Genomic DNA, 20,939 nt, shown 5'->3' with positions numbered 1-20,939 from the left:
CTGCAATTACACAATGAACTATTTCCCGGTGAGAAGATCCCAAAATATCATATGACTGTGCACTATCAAAGCATATTTGAACAAAATGGATTGATTTCACAAGCTTCATCCATTAGAAACGAAGCGAAACATGAAGAAAACAAAACATCAGCAAATAATTCGCGAAATCGAGTTAATGTTAACCATACCATCGCGATGCGCAGTCAAGTGCGTTTAAATCATCGTTTCACCATTGGATGTCAATCTGAATTTCTAAACAAGACTGGTTATCAAAGAAATGTTTAAATTAATGATGTTCTTGTCAGCATCGGATGTCATGAACCCTTACCATTTAAAATAGACGACTTTGTTCGAGACATTCAGAGTGGATAAATTTTCGAAATGATAAGATAACAATTAATTCAATTATAATAAAACCGTCAGACAAGGTTAAAAAATACTAAATGTTAATAATGACCGAATTTTATTTATTACTCAGTACTTGGATGATTCCTATTTTGATGAGCATACTCAATAATTCAAAATTATTGACAGCAGAAGCTCCCTCACTTGGAAATTTTTATTGTACACTGATATAGACGACGTACTGTGTAGTAACTTATTTCAACATTTTAATAAACAATAAAATGTACATTACTAAATTATAGATTTAAATAAAAAGTATTTGTTCACAATTTAAAAGTCAAATTAAAATAGGGCTAGTATGCCAATGAAGAGTTTATAATACCAATAATTTTAATACTTGTACTTTAACTTTTAAAGAATTGTCATTTTCTTATAAAAATTTTATAAATAAAACTTAAGCATGTTTGTCCTTACATTTGTATTCAAAAATTTACAATTTTGCAGCAGTACTTGAAAATTATTGAATTTTCGATCAATTTTTTCATAGCATTCGATAATATTAATTACCATCCTAGATAGTAAATATTACCATCCTGATAGTAACTGTTATCAATTTAATGATAACTGTTACTAAAAAAAATGTTAACTGTTATTAAAAAAAATTAGAAAAACGGTTGACCCTGAAGGCCATCCCTGCAACTTCCCGCTAATTCCATACTTAGGCGCTTAAAATTGTACCAATGACGTTTTTGAGCTCTTCGAGCTCAAAAATACAATTTATGAGTTATTTTGAGCTCTCCGAGCTCAACGAGATTGCTTTCCTATGCTTTTGAGCTCTTCAAGCTCAAAAGTCTGATAGAGATTTGATAAGACACTATTTTTTGAATTTTTAACCGCAATAACTTTTGAATGAATAAACCGATTTTCACGCGGTTGGCAGCATTCGACGCAGTTTTTTAAGCCTCACAATGAATCTTAAATTTTGAATTGATCGCGCTAGGAATTTCGGAGTTATTCTGAAAAAACACTTTTTTCGGTTTTCTTTCGTTCACGATATCTCTCGAACGAATCAACTGATTTTGACCGGACTGGTGGCGATCGACGTGGATTTTTGAGGTTAAGAGCTGATTAGTTTTTGGAATTGAACCATGAAGCCGTTTAAAAGTTATTCCAAAAAAATCACATTTAAAAAAAAATTTTTTTTCAGTTTTTTGAAGATTTCTCAAAATCTATTGATCTGAATCGGTCCAAATAGTTTTCAAAATCTAAGTTTGGTCAAGCCCTTTTGAATGGCACCAACCACGATGAAATCGGTCGAGCCGTTCAAAAGTTATACGCGGTTCACATACTTTCACACACACACACACACACACACACACACACACACACACACACACACACACACACACACACACACACACACACACACACACACACACACACATACATACAGACACCGTGACAGCCTCGCGGGGATGGTCAGAAAAGCTTCCTGTGACCTTCAAACGTCAAGATCTGATGAAAACTCGATTTTTGCAAAACGGGGTGAAAACAATAACTTCCCGATTTTTGAAAATCTTCGATTTTCTTAGCGGGAAGTTAAAAATTATAACAGTAACTATTTTTGCACTGAAAAACGTTTCAATCATCCGAGATGATTGGAATTGATAATTTAGTATAATAAACACAATTATTGAATTTTCTCAGTGTATGTCAAAATTTACTATGCCGAACTAATTCAAGCACACATGAAATCTAGTGGTAGTAAAATTCTTTCGAACGTCATAAGCCACGTTTTCATCGCACGTTGAGATCTGATGATAACTCAATTGGGTATTTGCATGATTTTGGTATTCATTAACTTTTGATATTTTTACATTCTATATAATTTTTTAAAATTTTTGAAAAAAAAAATTTTTCGATTTTGTTCTTAAAAATTTAAATAATTTAATAAATAAAAAAAAGCTGATATTTAAATGAATAGGTAGCTCCATCTCGTGTATGTGACGTCACGATGCTTATTTTATTTGAAATTTTAAGCGCCAATTTCTCTTGTAAGCACGTGGCAGGTGTAAACAGTTGTTGTGCTGAATTGTACTTGACTAACAAAAGATCTGGTAGTGTTGTTTATAATAAAATAAAAGTATTCAATTACTCGAAATGTCGTCAAAAAACGATTTTTGTTGGTATATAGTTCCAACGTGTAGAAATACTGGTAAATCGACACCAGAAAAAATTTCTATTAATGTTCCATCGAATTCTGTTAAACGGAAAAATTGGTTAGATGCATGCAGGAATGAAACTCATCATCAACTCGGCTTTATTGTTGTGAAGATCATTTTGACGTAAGTATGTATTAAAAATAATTAAAAATTTCTTTTAATAATTACATAAAATTATAACCTAAAATTGTGATTTTCAACTCATTTCATGAATTGATGATGAATTTTATTCATTTTAGCTTAAAGTGGATTTGGAAAATTGGTTAGAATGGACAATGGTTGGTGGTAACAAACGGATGAGGAATAATATTGTGCCTCATAAATTTATTGAGCAATCAAAATCCTCAAGCATGAATGATGCTCCTTCAATGGATGTAGATCAACTAGGTACTGAAACAATGAATTTCAATATTGCCAAGTTACGGCTGGATCAAATCTCTGGAAGTATAACGGATAATTTAAATTCTGAGTGCACAAACCAATTTAATTTCAATATACAAGAAGATTATGATAAGAACAGATCCAATGTCTGCGATGACCGCCCTGCTATTGGAAGTCAAAAACTGAATGTTGGTGTCCAAGTCAAAATAAAGAGTTCATACAGGAGTGTAAAAGTTCAATGTAAACCTGTGACTAAAGATCGTGCTTCATCTCCGATTGAGCAGTTGATAGAAAATGAAAATGCGCATAATTATTGTTCTCAACCAACGAATAATGATCCATTATCAAATCCTTCACCTAATACTACAAATTTATCTTCTAATACAACTGCTTGTTCATTCCCTACTTCATCAGATAATTTCTTAACAACAAATGGAAGTACAGAAAATGAATGGAAAAATACATTTCAACAAGAAGAATTTCAGAAGCATAATTTAAAGCAAACACGAAAGAATTCGGTTGTCACCTCGTAAATACATCGGGATTCCGGATGATTGCTTGGATATTATTGATATTTGACGTATGGCTAATTTAAGTGACATTGATATATTTATTACGTTAAAAAAAATAAGATTGAATAAAAGTTTTACGATTTTAGCTGATGATTTTGGAATGTCCACTTCTAATATAAGTCGCATCTTTACTAAGACTTTGCCAATCATAGCAGAATATCTAAAAGACTTTATTATATGGCCTTCATCGGCAAGAATTAAACGTCAGTTGCCAATAAGTTTTCGAAGCCGTTATACAGCAGTAGAATCAATCATTGATTGTTTAGAAATTGAAATTGAAAAGTCAACAGATCCTGTCAAACAATCATTGACCTGGTCTGAATACAAAAAAATGTAATACGGTTAAATATTTAGTGTCTTGTACACCTGATGGCATAGTTAATTTTATTTCACCTGGATTTGGTGGTAGGACATCGGATGCTGAAATAGTTTCTCAATCTGGATACTTGGATTGTTTAAAACCAGGCGCTGCTGTACTTGCTGATAGAGGCTTTAAACACATAGAAAATTTTTTAGTTGAAAAAAAATGTACATTAATTAGACCACCAACAGTAAGTTCTGAGAAGCAACCAAGTCATGACGAAGTTATAGCAACAAAACGAATCGCCAGTCTCCGTATCCACATTGAAAGACTAATAAGAAGAATACGAGAATTCGAAATTTGTGAACCTCATTCATGTGTAAATATTAAACTTATTCCTCAGATGGATAATATAATGACAATCGCCGCAGCTTTAACTAATCTACAGGGACCATTGATAAAAAAAACATGAGTTATAACAGTTGCTGTTCAATAAAAATGTAATATTTATTTTAAGATTTCAATTTTTGTATTTTTGTTAATAAATAACTTAATTTATTGCAATGAATTAAATAAAAGTTTGAAAATACAATTTTTCCAGAATCTACTTAGATCTTTTAGTAATTTTTCAATTAGTTGTGAGTCATAATCAATAATAAGAGATTTGAATTGTCGTGTTTCTTCAAAAGTTGGGTCTGCTACGATAAACATTGCTTTTTTTCTTCCTGTGAAAAGCATTTGCATCTGCATTTGAGTAATATATTTCATTGAAATTTTATTATAATTTGCAGTGTCAATATAAGTGCGAAAGCTTTTTTCTGACGCCGGGCATTTAATTTCTACCACGAATTCGTCATCTATTGCATCTGGAGAAGCTCCTAAGTATGGGTAATCTTTGGATAAGAATAAACCACACTTTTGGAATTTACGCTTCAACTTCTGCTCAACTTGTTTTAAAACTGTAGCTTCCAGCTCTTTACCTCGTTCCATAGCTTTTGTATTACGTAGTTTTTGGCCTCCAACAAGCAACTCTACTAATGTTTCATTAGGTGTATTACAGCGAGATGCTTCATAAGCTTTCGATGCTGTTATTCGCCCATACCGCAATGAGAACCAAAGGTCACAATCTGCTTGATTTTGAGTTTCTTTTTCTATATTATCACACAAGTCAGGAGACATTCGATTTGCACTAAACTGTAAGAAATCATTACATGATGTTCCTCCTAAATTAATAAAGTCCACTAATAAATTGTGTATTGAAAGACTTTTTTCAGTATTCTCAGAGTTGAAATACTGCAAGATTTGGCTCTGTACATTTTTTTGTTTTGTTCTATTGACAAATTCTTGCAATGTATTAAAAGACTTAGGTACAGCAGTAGTATTTGTATCAGAAGCAAAATCTTTTACTCGAATAAATTTGATTGCTGACCCAACTTGAGATAAAACTGATTTACGCCAGTAACATTCAATATCAGTTGGAGATGGTTCTTCAGATCGTCTGTGTAGCAACATCAAAAATGCTATGGAGTGCTTACATCCACCTAAAAAACAGTATAAAAAGAAGTGATTAGTGGTCATAATACTATCGAAATATTCAATTTAGCTTATTATGTAACGTGTGTATTATGTATAAAGTTTAATAGTAGAAAATTATGAAACAAACAAGAACTGTCATGATTTTATTACTTGAATATTGTAAAATTATTTTATTAACCTAACGATGCGGCACAATCATGACACTGAATCGATAAAATTTCTTCATCAACAATATTTAAAACTACAGTCACTCTATATGATTTATTATGTACTCTGTGTTCAGGACAAATAAAACATTTGAGAGTACATTCAGGTCCCTGAAGCTTAACTTGTACATATTCAATGGCTGCATCTCCATATGACTTTCTCCCAGATCTATAATTAAACAAATATTAATTTAAAATAGTGAAATAAATATAGTAGTGTGTAACGGAGTGTTACGGTCCCTATATTATCAATACGAGGTTCCTGGCCGCGCCAGTTAGTTTATCGACGGATCCCAGGGCGCTGTGTTCCGAAATACTCGCGCCTCTAGCTATAAGTAGTAAGTAAGTCCCCGAGGGGGAAGCGCCCGCGCTGAGAGAGAGAGTGGGGAAGGCAGAGTGAAGAAAGAACTACAACGACAAGACCACGAAGATTCATTCAGTGTGGCCAGAACGTGCTTACCCCCACTTTGTAGGCCACTCTCATCTGACTACATTGAAAAGCGGTACAAAGTGGGGTAAAAATCGCACGATCTGGCCACACTGGATTCATTGTGACCGAACAGTCTCACTGGACGCATCGCAAATTTTTGTAAGAACACAGAGCACAGGTAATTATTTTATTTCGCTTACCTTTAAGTGGAACGAAGCGATAAAAACTCAAATAATTTATTGCTTGCTAGGCCGCCTGCCAGCTTGCGTAAATTAATTCTAAATTGTAATAATTTCTAATGCTGATTTGCGGTTACAGGCTTGAGAAAATACCCAGAGCACGAGTGACGGTGACCAGAGTTTTGCCGCCAAGCAGATTGATCCGAGGAGATATTTGCCGAGGATTTACCGAGGAGAAATTTACACCAGCCTGGACAGAAGGAGTCGCAGCTCTTCGAGGGAGTGCACGAGTATTTAGATATTAAAAACGAAAAACTCCAGGTACAAATATCATGTCTGATTTTATTTCTTGGATCTGCGGCGTCAGCCAGGCAACACGTCGGCTGAAGGTCACCGCCATTTCGCGTTCGGTCACAATCGCTAGTCTATAAGAATTAAAATTAAATTTGATATTAAAATTAGAAAATTATAAAACAGTTAATTAATAACACCAGGACATGTTTCGGGTTATTGATTAATTTGTTTAGAGAAAATAATTTGTCTTGGTCATTACTAATTTTACACGTAGGCCTGTCGGGGTTAATAATACTAGGCATTTAGTTCGGGTTATTAATTCCAGATCTTTACGCCATGTGTAAAATTTATTAATTGAGAATCTTTGGACAATAATTTGGCTTAAGCCAGTAGAAATAGAATTGAGTAAACCGCTAAATTAAAATTATTTGAGACAAAAATTTATTCCAAACTAAAATTATTTTAATAAATTGTTTGGCGCATTATTTAATATTTGTCATAATTTAAATAAATCTAGAGTCGGGAAATAATCATTAAAATCAATATAATTGTTAATTTAAATTATTTAATCGAAGTAGAAAATAAAACTTGTAAAAATCCGTCAAAGATAAAATTATACTAAAAACTTGCGACAGAGACGCAAGACCGAGCGAGAGCGTCAGCCATCTTGTCCCGCGCGAGAACGCTGAGTAGAGGACACTCAAGGTCGAAACAAAAGTCTTAGTTCGTTTAAAATAAAATAAACTCAAGTAAAATAAGTTTCAATAGACACAAAATAAAGTATAATAGGATAATCTTTTATCATAATTTCACATTTACAATGAGAATAAAACTTATTAAAATTCACTGCCGATAACTGGATTTAATAAATGATACTGGATTAAATAAAATGTTTTGGATTAAATAAAAATAACTTAGGAAAGATTTAGGTTTGCTCAATTATCGGATTTATTTAATTTTACTAAAATGAAGATTAAAATTTATTTAATAATTCTCGGACATAACAATTAGGATTAATTCAAGATACGAAGACCTCTTGTTTTAAATATTTGTTGTCGTAATATTAAGAACACGGCAGTAAATTAATATTTAGAAGAAATGATAATTAGTAAATAAGAAATTGTTAGTTAGGAAACAATGTTGGAAATTGTGTATTAGTCGGAAATAATTTGTGTAACATTGTTATTGGAATATAGTGTGGTTGTGTGTGAGTAAAGAGACTATCTCGGTTTCATGGTATACTCCTCTGGCTTCGGGGTAGTTCTTTTAGAGTAGCGTGAAGTTTGGGGGACAGCGTGCACTGTGTGGACAACGTGTGTAGTCACCTCCGGGTCCAGCTCAGTGGCGTGAGAGTCCGTGAGACCGCGTGAACTAAGTTAGAGTAGCGTTAGAGCCACGTGAGGGTACTACAGCCACGTGAGGGTTTAGCTGGACAGCACGAAATATACCGAATGAGAGTGAGTGTGAGTGTGGATTCTTATCTATGAAATTTTATATATTGTTATTTTGGCCATTATTTCAATTGTAAAAGGGATTAGATAAATAAATAATTTTGTTAAACGAATTTCTGTGTCTAAATTTTAGTTTCCTTTCAGCGATCTCTCACGACCCTGACCTAGTACTCCATGTTCTGGTCCAGTTTCTGGATACTGAGTCTAAAAATCCAGTGGCGCCCTTAAGAGATAATAGGGGCGACCAAGGGAAACTTAACATTCCGTTTCAAGTGACAACTAATAAATACTTTTTAAACTTTTTGATAAAAAATCATCAATTTATTTCTAACTAATATCTAAATAAATAGCTGTATTAAAATATACAAACAGGCTAGCTTTTGCTCCTTTCATTTCTGCTGATACAAAATCAGAATTTGTGGCGAGATAAGTTGCAACCATGAATGCATCAACTCGTGGTAAATTATCAGACCGTGCTTCACTAAAACCAAGATCCACTTTTCGTCGAGGCATTTTTCTTGACTTGTTGATATTCACTAACTAAATTGTTGAACTGATGCTTCCCAAAAGTCTTAGTATTAAAACAACATTGACATGTTCATAACCTCCAAACACATTCACTTTAAAATTAGAAAAACATTTCACAAAAATTTGTTTCACTTTTAATTATTTTCCGTAAAATGTGGCATAAAAAATATAATGTGTAAAACTTAAAATTGAAAAAAACTTAATTTTAATTTTTTTAGTACCGTAAAATATTATACATGACTTATTGCTCATTCAAATATTCGCGCTACAAACAGCACAATGACGTCACACCAATCACATCACGTGACTTTTATGTAATTTAGGACCACATTTATTTATTAAATTATTTAAATTTTTAAGAACAAAATCGAAAAATGTTTTTTTCAAAAATTTTTAAAAATTATATAGAATGTAAAAATATCAAAAGTTAATGAATACCAAAATCATGCAAATACCCAATTTTCGAAAGTTTGGGTGAAACCAATAACTTCCCAATTCTTGAAAAACATTGATTTTTATGGTGGGAAATGGAAAATTGAAATTTCAGTTTTTGGTAGAATTGTTTGTAAAATAGTATAATTTTCATTACATTTGACAATAGAAAATAGTAAGAAATTTTTCGTTCATTCGTAAGGTGCCACTTTCTTAAATAATGCATAAACTAAGCGTTGCCCGAGAAAAAATGTTTCTATATAATCATATATAATTGTATATAATCATATATAATTGTATATAATCATATATGACTATATATGATTATATATGGAATCACATATAATTATATACAATTATATATAATCATATATAATTATATATAATCATACATGACTATATATGGAATTGTATATAAGATTATATATAATTATATATAACCATACATGATTATATATGGAATTGTATATGAGGTCATATATAATCATATATAATTATATATAACTATATATGGAGCAATATACAGCCAAGCAAGATTATATATAGTTCCATATATAATTATATATAGTTATATATAATCATACATGATTATATATGGAATTGTATATGAGGTCATATATAATCATATATAATTATATATGACTATATATGGAGCAATATACAGCCATCCAAGATTATATATAATCCCATATATCCATTATATACAATCCCATATATAATTATATATAAGTATATATAATTATATATGCTTATATATAATTAACATACATAAAAATTTTTTTTTGGTAATCACAAAAAGTATAAAATGATGTTTATAATTACGTTTAAATAATTCTGAAATACAAAATTTGTTACATTTCCTATGAGATGTTTTGGTCTGCTCTGCTACTACCTAATAGTAAAATCATTATTTATTTTATTATTTAAATAAGTGTTATATTGTAATGAGATTCGGTCAAATAAATAAATTATGAATTATGACTATCCAAATATATTTTAAAATCAATTTTTATATTATATTTATGATATACCCATATGATACATTATGTAGATCATAGAATCATTGTCATCTGAGACAGCAGCACAGAAGACAGAAACTTCAAGACGCACGGAGATCACTAAAGTTAAGCAGCATTGAGCAGGCTTAATAGTTGGATGGGTGACCGCTGGTGTTATAGCCGTAAAACTATAGCTAGATATTTTTTTTTGCATTTTAATTGGTTACAGAGAATTGCGTAGGACCATATTAAATACTCTATCCATAAAATTAACCCAATAATTAATTAGATGTAATAAATATGTAATTAAATATTGTTATATATAATTATATATGATTAGATATGGTTATATTTGGCCATTTTTCATATATAATCATATATAACCAATTTATATATAAATATATATAAATATTTTTTCTCGGGTGCGCATTTCGTTAATTTGGGAAAGAGTGCTTAATTATATCACAATATTTGATAATTTTTATAATTCCATTCATTAGTGAGTGTATACAAATTAATATTCTTCTATGAAAAAAAATATAATAAAACAACTGTTTTTATTAAATAATAATGTATACGTTAAATTTACCTCAAGTGTCTGACGTAAAGTCAAATCGGGAAAGAAAACATCTTGCTGTTGAACGTAGCAGATTCGACGACGCCATCGTTTCGTTAACCTTTCTCGATTCAACCATATTTCTCCATTATCTAAACCTACCCGCCCTGACAAACAATTCAATAATGTTGTTTTTCCACATCCTAAAAATAAAAAACAAAAGTAATTAGTAAAAAAAGATGACTAAATATTCACACAAATATAAACAAATTACAACTAAAAAAAATCTGGAAAACGGTTGACCCTAAAGGCCATCCCTGCAACTTCCCGCCAATTCCATACCTAAACGCTTGAAATTGCACTTATGACGTTTCTGAGCTCTTCGAGCTCAAAAATACAATTTGTGTGTTATTTTGAGCTCTCTGAGCTCAAAGAAATAGCTTTGTATGCTTTTGAGCTCTTAGAGCTCTTTGAGCTCAAAAGGCTGATAGAAGTTTAATAAAACAGTATTTTTTGAATTTTCAAACTGCAATAATTTCTAAATGAATGAATCGACTTTCACGCGGTTGGCAGTATTCCACGCACTTTTTTAGAATCTATGACATACTTTTGAACACAAACTGATCGAACCGAAAATCTTAGAGAAATTTGAAATATTCACTTTTTCCGAATTTTTTCGACAACGACAACTCGCGAACCAATCAACCAATTTTCACGTTCTTGGTGGCGATCGACGTGATTTTTTAGGCTCTAATAATTTCGTCAAAAATGATCCAAAAAGAAATCTCGAAGTTATGTGAAAAAAACACTTTTTTCGAAATTTTTCGTTTTCGATAACTTTCAAACGAATCAACCAATTTCGATGGGACTGATGGCAATCGACGTGGTTTTTTAAGCTTAAGAGCTGAATAGTGTTTGGAATTGATCAGTAAAGCCGTTTAGAAGTTATTCCAAGAAAACGATTTTTTGAGATTTCTCAAAATCTAGCGCACCGAATCGATTCAAATTTTTACAAAATTTAATGGCAATGATACTTTTTGGATCGCGACCTATTTCGATTCGATCGGCCGAGCCGTTCAAAAGTTATAAGAGGTTTACATACACACACACACACACACACCTCGTGTCGGGCTTGCTGGGTCCCGCACCGGGCGCCTCCCCAAGTGGCAGATAGGGGAATGCCCGGCATATCTGCACGTCAGATGCGTCGGGTACCGAGGAAATAGAATACTCGGGGTGGACTAAAACCTAGCAAAAGATGATATGAAAATGACAGATCAATTTCAAACATCGTCTACGGTGCAGAGGGGGGATACCTCAGTACCGGCGAGGGAAGGCGTGCAAACGGGCCTAAACTGTACCGCCCGTTACAGGCCAACAGTCACCAATGGAGAGGCTCGACAGCAAGATCGAAGAGTTAGCCGACTTCATAAAAGACAAGAAGAATCTCCATCATGAGATCAGAAAATTGGTTACGTCTATTAGTACGGCATATAGGCTAGCCAACAAATAACCAACGACGTCAGCGTCAACGACTCAAACATCTCCAAGTCTGAGCAAAAAATCACAGCCACCTCTGGTCACTCCTAAGAAATTATCACAGCAAGGAGAGGTCAACAACAAGAAGAGGCCGCTGTCCACGCCCAGTCCTTCCACAGAAATTGACAAGCCAGCACAGAAAAAGACAGCCCAGGATGATACCTGGACCAAAGTGACTCGGCAAAACAAGAAAAAGAAAGAACAGGAGCCAGCGGCTCAATCTGCTACAGCCCAAAACCAGCCAAACAACGGTGGCTCCGAGAAACCGAGGAGGAAGAAGACAAGAACTAAAGCTGTGCTTGTCCAACCAGCTGAAGGGCGAACATACGCCGATCTCCTCAAGGAAATCAAAGCCAAGCTAAGCCCTGTCGAGATGGGCGTAGACATAAAGTCTATTAAAAAGATGAAACACGGAGGCGTTCTCCTTGAAATGGCTCGAAAGACCGAAGACAGCAAGGCTTTCACCGATGCAGTAAATGCAGCCACTGCAAATATCGGCACAGTCAAGACACTAACACCAACAACAACGATCGAGATCCTCGACTTGGATGAAATCTCTACCGAGAGCGAAGTCCGTGAAGCACTTAAACGTGAATTCACTGACAGCCTGGAGGTCAAACTTGACGGGTAAATTTGACAAAACCCACACCACGAGGCAATCGGGCAGCCTTCTGCGAAGTAAGCGAGGCCAGTGCGATTTAAGCCCTTGACAAGGCCCGTATAATGATCGGTTGGGTGAGCTGTCGTATACGCCCATGAAGAAACAAAGCTAATGGCGGAAACTACAGAAGGACCACAAGAATACGCCATAACGGCTGCCGTGCCGCAAGGCTCAATAATGGGGCCCGATTTATGGAATGCCGACTATGACGAGCTTCTTAAGATTCTGTTACCAAAGCAAGTAGAGCTAACGGGCTTTACAGACGACGTCGCGGCCACGATAATAGTAGACAGCGTAGAGGAGGCCAAACTACTAGTTCGGGAAACCATTGATGCCGTCGAGACTTGGCTCGATAAACACCACCTGAAACTCGCCAAGCACAAAACCGAGATGGTCGTTCTGACTCGTCAAAAATGGTTCCCAAAACCATTCGCTGTGGACATGGGAGGAACAACACTAACGTCAACAAGGGCCCTGCGCTATCTGGGGGTAATGATAGACGAGAAACTATCTTTTCGCGAACACCTCGATAATGCATACCAGAAAGCCAGCAAGACGGTGTCTAGCCTAGCAAGAATTATGACCAACACCATGGGACCAAGAACAAAAAAGAGAAGAGTTCTTCTAGAAGCAGTCCACTCGGTACTGCTTTATGGAGCTGAGATATGGGCAGACATATTAAAGCAGAATACCTACCGGCGAAAGATAGCAGCAGTACAGCGGCGAGGCGCTCTCAGGGTTGCCTGCGCCTACCGCACAGTTTCCGAAGCGGCTGTATTGGTCATTGCGGGAGCCATGCCCATCGACCTATTAGCGTTTGAGAGAGTTAAACTCTATGACGCTAAAGATAGTGACGAAAACATGAAGGACGCAAGAACGAGGATAAAGGCGGAAACGCAAAAAGAGTGGCAGGACCGATGGACATCAGGAGAGCCGGGCAGATGGACGGCACGCCTGATCCCAAACATCAACGTCTGGCTTTCTCGGGAATACGGAGAAACAGACTTTTTCTTGACCCAGCTATTGACAGGAAATGGGCAGCTCAATGCCTATCTTTTAAAGATGGGTTTGCACAGCACACCAACGTGCAAATACTGCCCAGACAAAATTGACAACGCCGAGCACACGTTTTTCGAGTGTGATAATGAGTATTTTACCTCCTCTATAAAAAAAAAAAACACACACACACACACATACATACAGCCGCACGGACACCATCGCGGGAATAGTCAGGGAAGCTTCCTAGGACCTCAAAACGTCGAGATCTAATGAAAACTCGATTTTCGAAAAACGGGGTAAAAACAATAACTTCCCGATTTTTGAAAATTTTCAATTTTTTTAGCGGAAAGTTAAAAATTAGGAAAACGGTTGACCCTAAAGGCCATCACTTCAACTTCCCGCTAACTCCATACCTAAACGCTCAACATTTCAATTATTTTGTTTTTGAGCTCAGACTACGATTTCTGTGTTATTTTGAGTTCTCCGAGCTCAAAGGGATAGCTTCTTTAGGCTTTTGAGTTCTTCGAGCTTAAAAGTCTGATAGATGTTTGATAAAACACTATTTTTTGAATTTTCAAACCGCAATAACTTTTGAATGAATGAACCGATTTCCGAGCGGTTGGTGGCATTCGACGCAGTTTTTGATACCTCATAACGAATTTTTAAGTTTAAAATCGATCGAAGAAGGAATTTCTAAGTAATTCCAAAAATCATTCTAAGTAATTCATATTATCTTTTGCTAGGTTTTGGTCCACCCCGAGTATTCTATTTCCTCGGTACCCGACGCATCTGGCGTGCAGATATGCCGGGCATTCCCCTATCCACCACCTGGGGAGGCACCTGATGCGGGACCCAGCAAGCCCGACACGAGGTGTGTGTGTGTGTGTGTGTGTGTGTGTGTATGTGTGTGTGTGTGTGTGTGTGTGTGTGTGTGTGTGTGTGTGTGTGTGTGTGTGTGTGTGTGTGTGTGTGTGTGTGTATGTATGTATGCGACCCTCTTATAACTTTTGAACGGCTTGACCGATTTCATCGCAATCGACGCCAATCGAAAGGGCTTGACCCAACTTAGATTTTGAATACCATTTGGACCGATTCAAACCGCTAGATTTTGAGAAATCTCGAAAAAATTTCAAAAAAAAATTTTTTTAAATGTGATTTTTTTGAAATTACTTTTAAATAGCTTTACCGATCAATTCCAAAATCTAATTAGCTCCTAAGGTCAAAAAACCACGTCGATCACCGCAAGCCCGGTCAAAATCGGTTGATTCGTTCGTGATTTATCATTGTTGAAAGAAAACCGAAGAAAGTGTTTTTTCGGAATTACTTCAAAATTCCTGGCTCGATCGATTTGAGCATGAAAATTATTTATGAAGCTTAAAAAAATGCGTCTAATGCCGCCAACTGCGTGAAAATCGGTTGATTTATTCAAAAGTTATTGCCGTTTGAAAATTCAAAAAGTTGTGTTATTATACTGCTATTAAAATTTTGAGCTCAAAAATGTAATGTGTAATTTTGAGCGCTTGAGTACAAAATGAGCGGGAAGTTGCAGGGATGGCCTGTAGGGTCAACCGTCATCCTAATTTTTTTTGAAATTTTTCGTTTTCGATAACTCTCGAACGAATCAACCGATTTTGACGGGTCTGGTGGCAATCTACGTGATTTTTCAAACTCAAGGGCGGAATAGTTTTTTGAATTTATCGGTGCAACCGTTTAGAAGTTATTCCAAGAAAACGATTTTTTGAAAATTTTATTTTTGAGATTTCTCAAAATTTAGCGCACCGAATCGATTCAAATTTTCATGAAATTTAATGGCAATGATACTTTTTGGATCGCGACCTATTTCGATCCGATCGGCCGAGCCGTTCAAAAGTTATAAGAAGTTTACACACACACACACACACACACACGCACACACATATCTGGGAGTGATGCTCGATGCCCGACTTAACTTCAAACAACAAGTTGAACACGTGACCGCCAAAACATCAGCAGTAGTAGCCAACCTAGTACGATTGATGCCCAACATCGGTGGCCCGAAGCAGACAAGGAGGTCATTGCTATCATCAGTAGTTACATCGGTCCTCACATATGGTATATCCATTTGGGCCGACGCACTTGAGATCCAAGAATCATGGAAGAAAGCATGTCCAGTTTACCGACTGAGCGCGCTAAGAGTAGCCAGTGCCTTTCGAACAATATCAGAGCAAGCAGTGTGTGTCATTTCCGGAACTTTGCCGCTCAGAGTCCTAGCTGAGGAAAGACGGAACCTTTACCAACGAAAGAGGACAACCGCACAAAGTGCCGAGGAACTCAGAGCTAAAGAACGGCAGAACAGCATCGCACGATGGCAATCGCAGTGGGACGCCGCGACAACAGGGAGATGGACACACCGTCTCATACCGAAGATCGACGTTTGGCTAAACCGAAGTCACGGCGAGGTCAATTACTATCTGACGCAGTTGTTGTCAGGACATGGATGTTTTCGGACGTATCTTCACCGCTTCAAGCATGATGATTCACCGGAGTGCCCGTCCTGCCCAGGAATCAATGAAGACGCGGAGCACGTTTTCTTTGAGTGCCCACGATTTTACCCACAGCGAGATGAGCTGGAGATGATCCTAAAGAAGAAAATCCAACCAGAGACAATAGTAGAAGCAATGTTGTCATCAAGAGCCTCCTGGAACACCATCAGCACATTTGCAACAGAAGTCCTCATAGACTTGCGTTCCATCGAAAGAAGAAGAGCAAATGACAACAACTAGAAGAAAGGTAAAATAACACCTTAGCTACCAGAAGATAGCTAGATCCTCCCCTCACGAAGTAATGCCTAACGGCGGTTTCCATGAGGGATTAGGGGAAAGAGGAAAAGGGGTTTAGGGTTTAGTGGGTAGGGGCGCTAGCGTCGAGTTTTAGTATGACACTGCGTCGAGTCGCCACATATCCAGGCCAAACAACTATGCCTAGAATCCGTAAAAAGGATTCACCCCCCGCCCTTAAAACAAAAAAAAAAAAAAAAAAAACACACACACACACATACATACATACAGCCGCACGGACACCATCGCGGGAATAGTCAGGGAAGCTTCCTGTGACCTTAAAACGTCGAGATCTGATTGAAACTTAATTTTCGCAAAACGGAGTGAAACCAATTACTTCCTCAATTTTGAAAATCTTCGATTTTCTTAGCGGGAAGTTAAAAAATTAGAAAAACGGTTGACCCTAAAAGCCATCTCCGCAACTTCTCGCTAATTCCATACCTAAGCGCTTAAAATTGCACTCATGGCGTTTTTTAGCTCTTTGAGCTCGAAAATATAATTTATGTGTTGTGTTCTTTTCTAGTTCAAGGAGTTAGATACTCCATACTTTTGAGCTCGAAGAGCAGTTTGATAGCAGTTTAGTGAAACAATATTCTTTAAATTTTCACACTGCAATTACTTTTGAATGAATAAACCGATTTTCACGTGGCTGGCAGCATTCGATGCAGTTTTTTGAATTCTATGATTTACTTTTAAGCACAAACTAAAAATTAGAATAGCGCACTACGCGCGCGCCTTAATTTTAACCAATAATGAATCGTGGCCCGTTTTTTGCGAGTTTCGACCTATGACTAACTTCAAGACTTTAATGTAAGACACATTGAAAGCTGTTAAAAGTTACCGTAGTTCTGTCTCAATTTCTCATAAAACACTAATAAAAGTAAGAAAGACAACCTGGGTAACTTTTAAGAGCTTTTACTGTAATTTAATTAATCATTTTTTAAATGATTAATTAATTAAGCGGCATGATGGCCGAGCGGGTTAAGTCATTATCCCGTTAATTCGCTCGCACATCATATTGTGAGGCGAGGGTTCGAGCTCCGACGGTTGTTCGAATAGTTCCAACACCAACCGTCGGGGGTCACTCCGGTAGCCGAACTGTACTGGCATGGGTTTTCTCTGTGGTTTCCCCATCGCCACTATTCCAACAACCGATAGAAAGGGGTGAGGAATAGGGTAAATACAGTACAGAAAACACAAGTCGGTCCACAGCCGCAGTGATAATAACAAAGAGTTGAGTATATAAATGTGCGAAAAATAAGGTTGATTATGTAGTGAAAATACAGGAGTGAAAAGAGGACGTTCCGGGGTCCAAAAAAGCGTTGAATAAAACAAGGACAGTATAAAAAAAAACACAGGACGGTAGCGCACTCGCAGAATGCCATCTACTCAGCCTTGTAAAAACCAAGAACGGTATACAAGTAAAAATCGAAATAAATATAATTAATTAATTAAACACAAATTGATTAGACCGAAAATTTTGGAAAAATTTACTTTTTCTGAATTTTTTTGACAACAACAACTCATGAACGAATCAACCGATTTTGACCGGACCGGCAACTATCAACGTGGTTTTTTGAGGTTAAAAGCCATTTAGTTTTTAGAATCGATCGGTTAAGCCGTTTAGAAGATATTTAAAAAAAACGAATTTTTAAAAATTGACTTTTTAAGATTTCTCAAAATTTATTGACTAATTTTTTGAACTAGTATCAGAAATTTAAGGGCAATGAAACTCTTCGGAACGCCACTCATTTCGATCAAATCGGATAAGTCGTTCACAATTTATGACACACACACACACACACACGCACACACACATACACACACACACACACACACACACATATATATATATATATATATATATATATATATATATATATATATATATATATATATACGTGACTGAATAAAGTAGTCAGTACTTGTCTCGGATAGCTTAACTGGTAGAGCCCTTGGCGCGTAACCGAGAGATCTGGGTTCGACTCCCAGTCTGGGCTGTCTGATTATTTTTTCAATTACGGAAAAATTCCCACTGAGTAGGTCCCCCCCTTTCCCCTATCCATTCTTTCCCAATTCCCTTAAAAAATTTGCTTTGATATGGCTTACGGTATATAATTACGGTAATATAAATATATATATATATATATATATATATATATATATATATATATATATATATATATATATATATGCATACAGACATAGTGACTTAGTGACATCTTCGGGAAAACGGTTGAAATCACTCTCTAGGACCTCACAACGTGGAGATCTGATGAAAACTCGATTTTTGAAAATCGGGGTGAAACCAATAACTTAATAATTTTTGAAAATTTTCAATTTTTCTCAGCGACCGGGTAGTTAAAAATCGTTTCTTAACAAATGTTTCTGAAATTTTTAAAAAATGAATTCCAGTATTACACGGAGAGATAAGAACAGATCTTATTCCTATGTAGAACGGTAACCATTACTATGTTACATAGTAACGAAAATTTTTCTGAGAATTATGTGTAAATTTGCTGATAAAAGTCTTGGAAATTGTGATAAAAATATGAACAACCACCCATTCGTTGCGGAATTAAATTTTGAACGTAATGATGTTATATTTTTATTTTTTTGATAAAAATTTAAATTTCTTATTAACAAAAAACAAAAACAAAACAAAAAATCTCAGTTTTTCGTAAATAACTCAATAATTATAATACCGGCCTACAAAAAAAAAAGTGCTCTGTACTTTTGACCGGACCTACCTATCTTTACGTATTTCGACGCACTGAATCTGAATCTGAAGTCAGTTTTGCCCATATACCTTCAAAATTTTGAGTAAAATGCAAAAAACCCAAAAAAAGGCAAAAAAATTGCGAAAAACTACAGTCACAGCAATGAAAAAATTTTTTTGGACCTAGATCACGTATGATTTTTATGTATTTTAATTCGTAGAATCTGAATCTAAACGTTTAGTAGCTTCTTGAGCCGTCAAAATTTGAAAAAATTGCAAAAAACTCAAAAAAATTGCAAGAAATCATGAAAAATCGAAATTATCGAGATTAAAAAAATTTTTTGGATTCAGATTGAGTATGATTTTTATGTACTTTGTTCCACTGAATTCGAATCTGAAGTTTTTTTGTCCCATTGACGTTTTAAAATATAAAAAAATCTCAAAAAATAAAAAAAATCGAGAAAATTGCAGTTATAAATATGAAAACAATCTATGAAACACGGTGTTAATGACTTCCCGGGAAAAAATGATCAGATCTGATCATATATGAACATCCCGGGAAAAAATGATCAGATCTGATCAGACATGAACAGACATGAGTCTTCAGGTCTGATCAGGTATGAAAAATGACCGGGTCTGATCAGACCTGGCCAGGCATGTTCAGGTCTGATCAGATCTGTTCATGTCTGACTCGATCAGGTCCATAAAAAAAAAAAAAAAATCGGTGCCGACGGGGATTCGAACCGTACACCTCGCGCTCTTCAGACTGACACTTTACCTCTTGACCAAATGATTCATCTTAACTTGAGAGTATCTTTCGAGCTACTTCAAGTAATTCAAATTTTATACATGATTTATCCTTATAGTTAACGGAGTTCTATACCTAATTTATTAATTATTAATAATTAATCATATATTACAGTGATTTATTCGGAACGGCTATGTATTTTTTTTCGCTCCATTAACATTTAGTTCTACACTGAGAGATAATTTTATTCAATAGTAATAAAACAGTTTATTTGGACTTGAAAAAATTTAGTTAATATTAATAAAATTATATTTCATATAAATAAAATTATATTAGTATTTAATAAAATTTCATAAGTATTTAATAAAATTTTCTTTAAATACTAATATGTGTTTATTAAAATAACCACGAACGACGCTTTCGTTTGCTGTCATTAATACGAATATTAAGTCATTAAAAGAAATAATCTCAAAAAAAAATTAATATTCATCAATTAATTATAATATATTCAAATATATTTTCACAGTAAAGTCTTTTAATAAATAGTATTAAGATTTTTTAACAAGACATCCTAACCTAACCTATTTGTTTACTTCATGACGAATCACATGTAGAGATTTTAAATAATAAAAATAAATAAATATTCGATTGAATTTATGAAATCATAGTCTTTATTTTTAACAAATGCGCCCCTACATTGTCTGGTTTTCTGCTTCTGTTTTCATTTTATTAAATAATGTCTAACTCTTATCGATTCATTTGTGAAATTTTTAAATTTAAGTGCATAAAAATTAACATCCACTCGGATAACAACAGTTGTAGACTTTGTATTTCAAAATATAGTTCCGACAAAATTCAATTTTACTTAATTATTTATTCAATTAATTACTGATCAATACTTGTTAGTTAGTTGATTAATGAATTTTCTTTATATTACATGTAGATAAATATTCATTACATACTAAGAAACATTTATTAGTATTTAATAAAATTTTTATTAGTATTTAAGGAAATTTAATTAATATT

At 34.8% G+C, this 20,939-nt stretch overlaps 1 protein-coding gene across 2 annotated transcripts in view; it reads right to left on the bottom strand.

Annotated features, from left to right (window-relative positions):
• Positions 1-20,939, bottom strand: part of LOC123272582 (ABC transporter G family member 21) — a 153,816-nt gene that overhangs the window by 81,196 nt on the left and 51,681 nt on the right. For both annotated transcript variants that reach the window (XM_044739480.1, XM_044739481.1), the window contains exon 3: positions 10,465-10,634. In XM_044739480.1, coding sequence (XP_044595415.1) covers positions 10,465-10,634 — 170 coding nt within the window. The remainder of the gene's footprint in view (positions 1-10,464; positions 10,635-20,939) is intronic.

This window comes from Cotesia glomerata, linkage group LG10, assembly GCF_020080835.1.
Source record: "Cotesia glomerata isolate CgM1 linkage group LG10, MPM_Cglom_v2.3, whole genome shotgun sequence".
In the NCBI taxonomy this organism is placed as follows: Eukaryota; Metazoa; Arthropoda; class Insecta; order Hymenoptera; family Braconidae; genus Cotesia; species Cotesia glomerata.
Note: the sequence above shows the minus strand (reverse complement) of the source record. Positions and strands in the feature narration are given on the sequence as shown.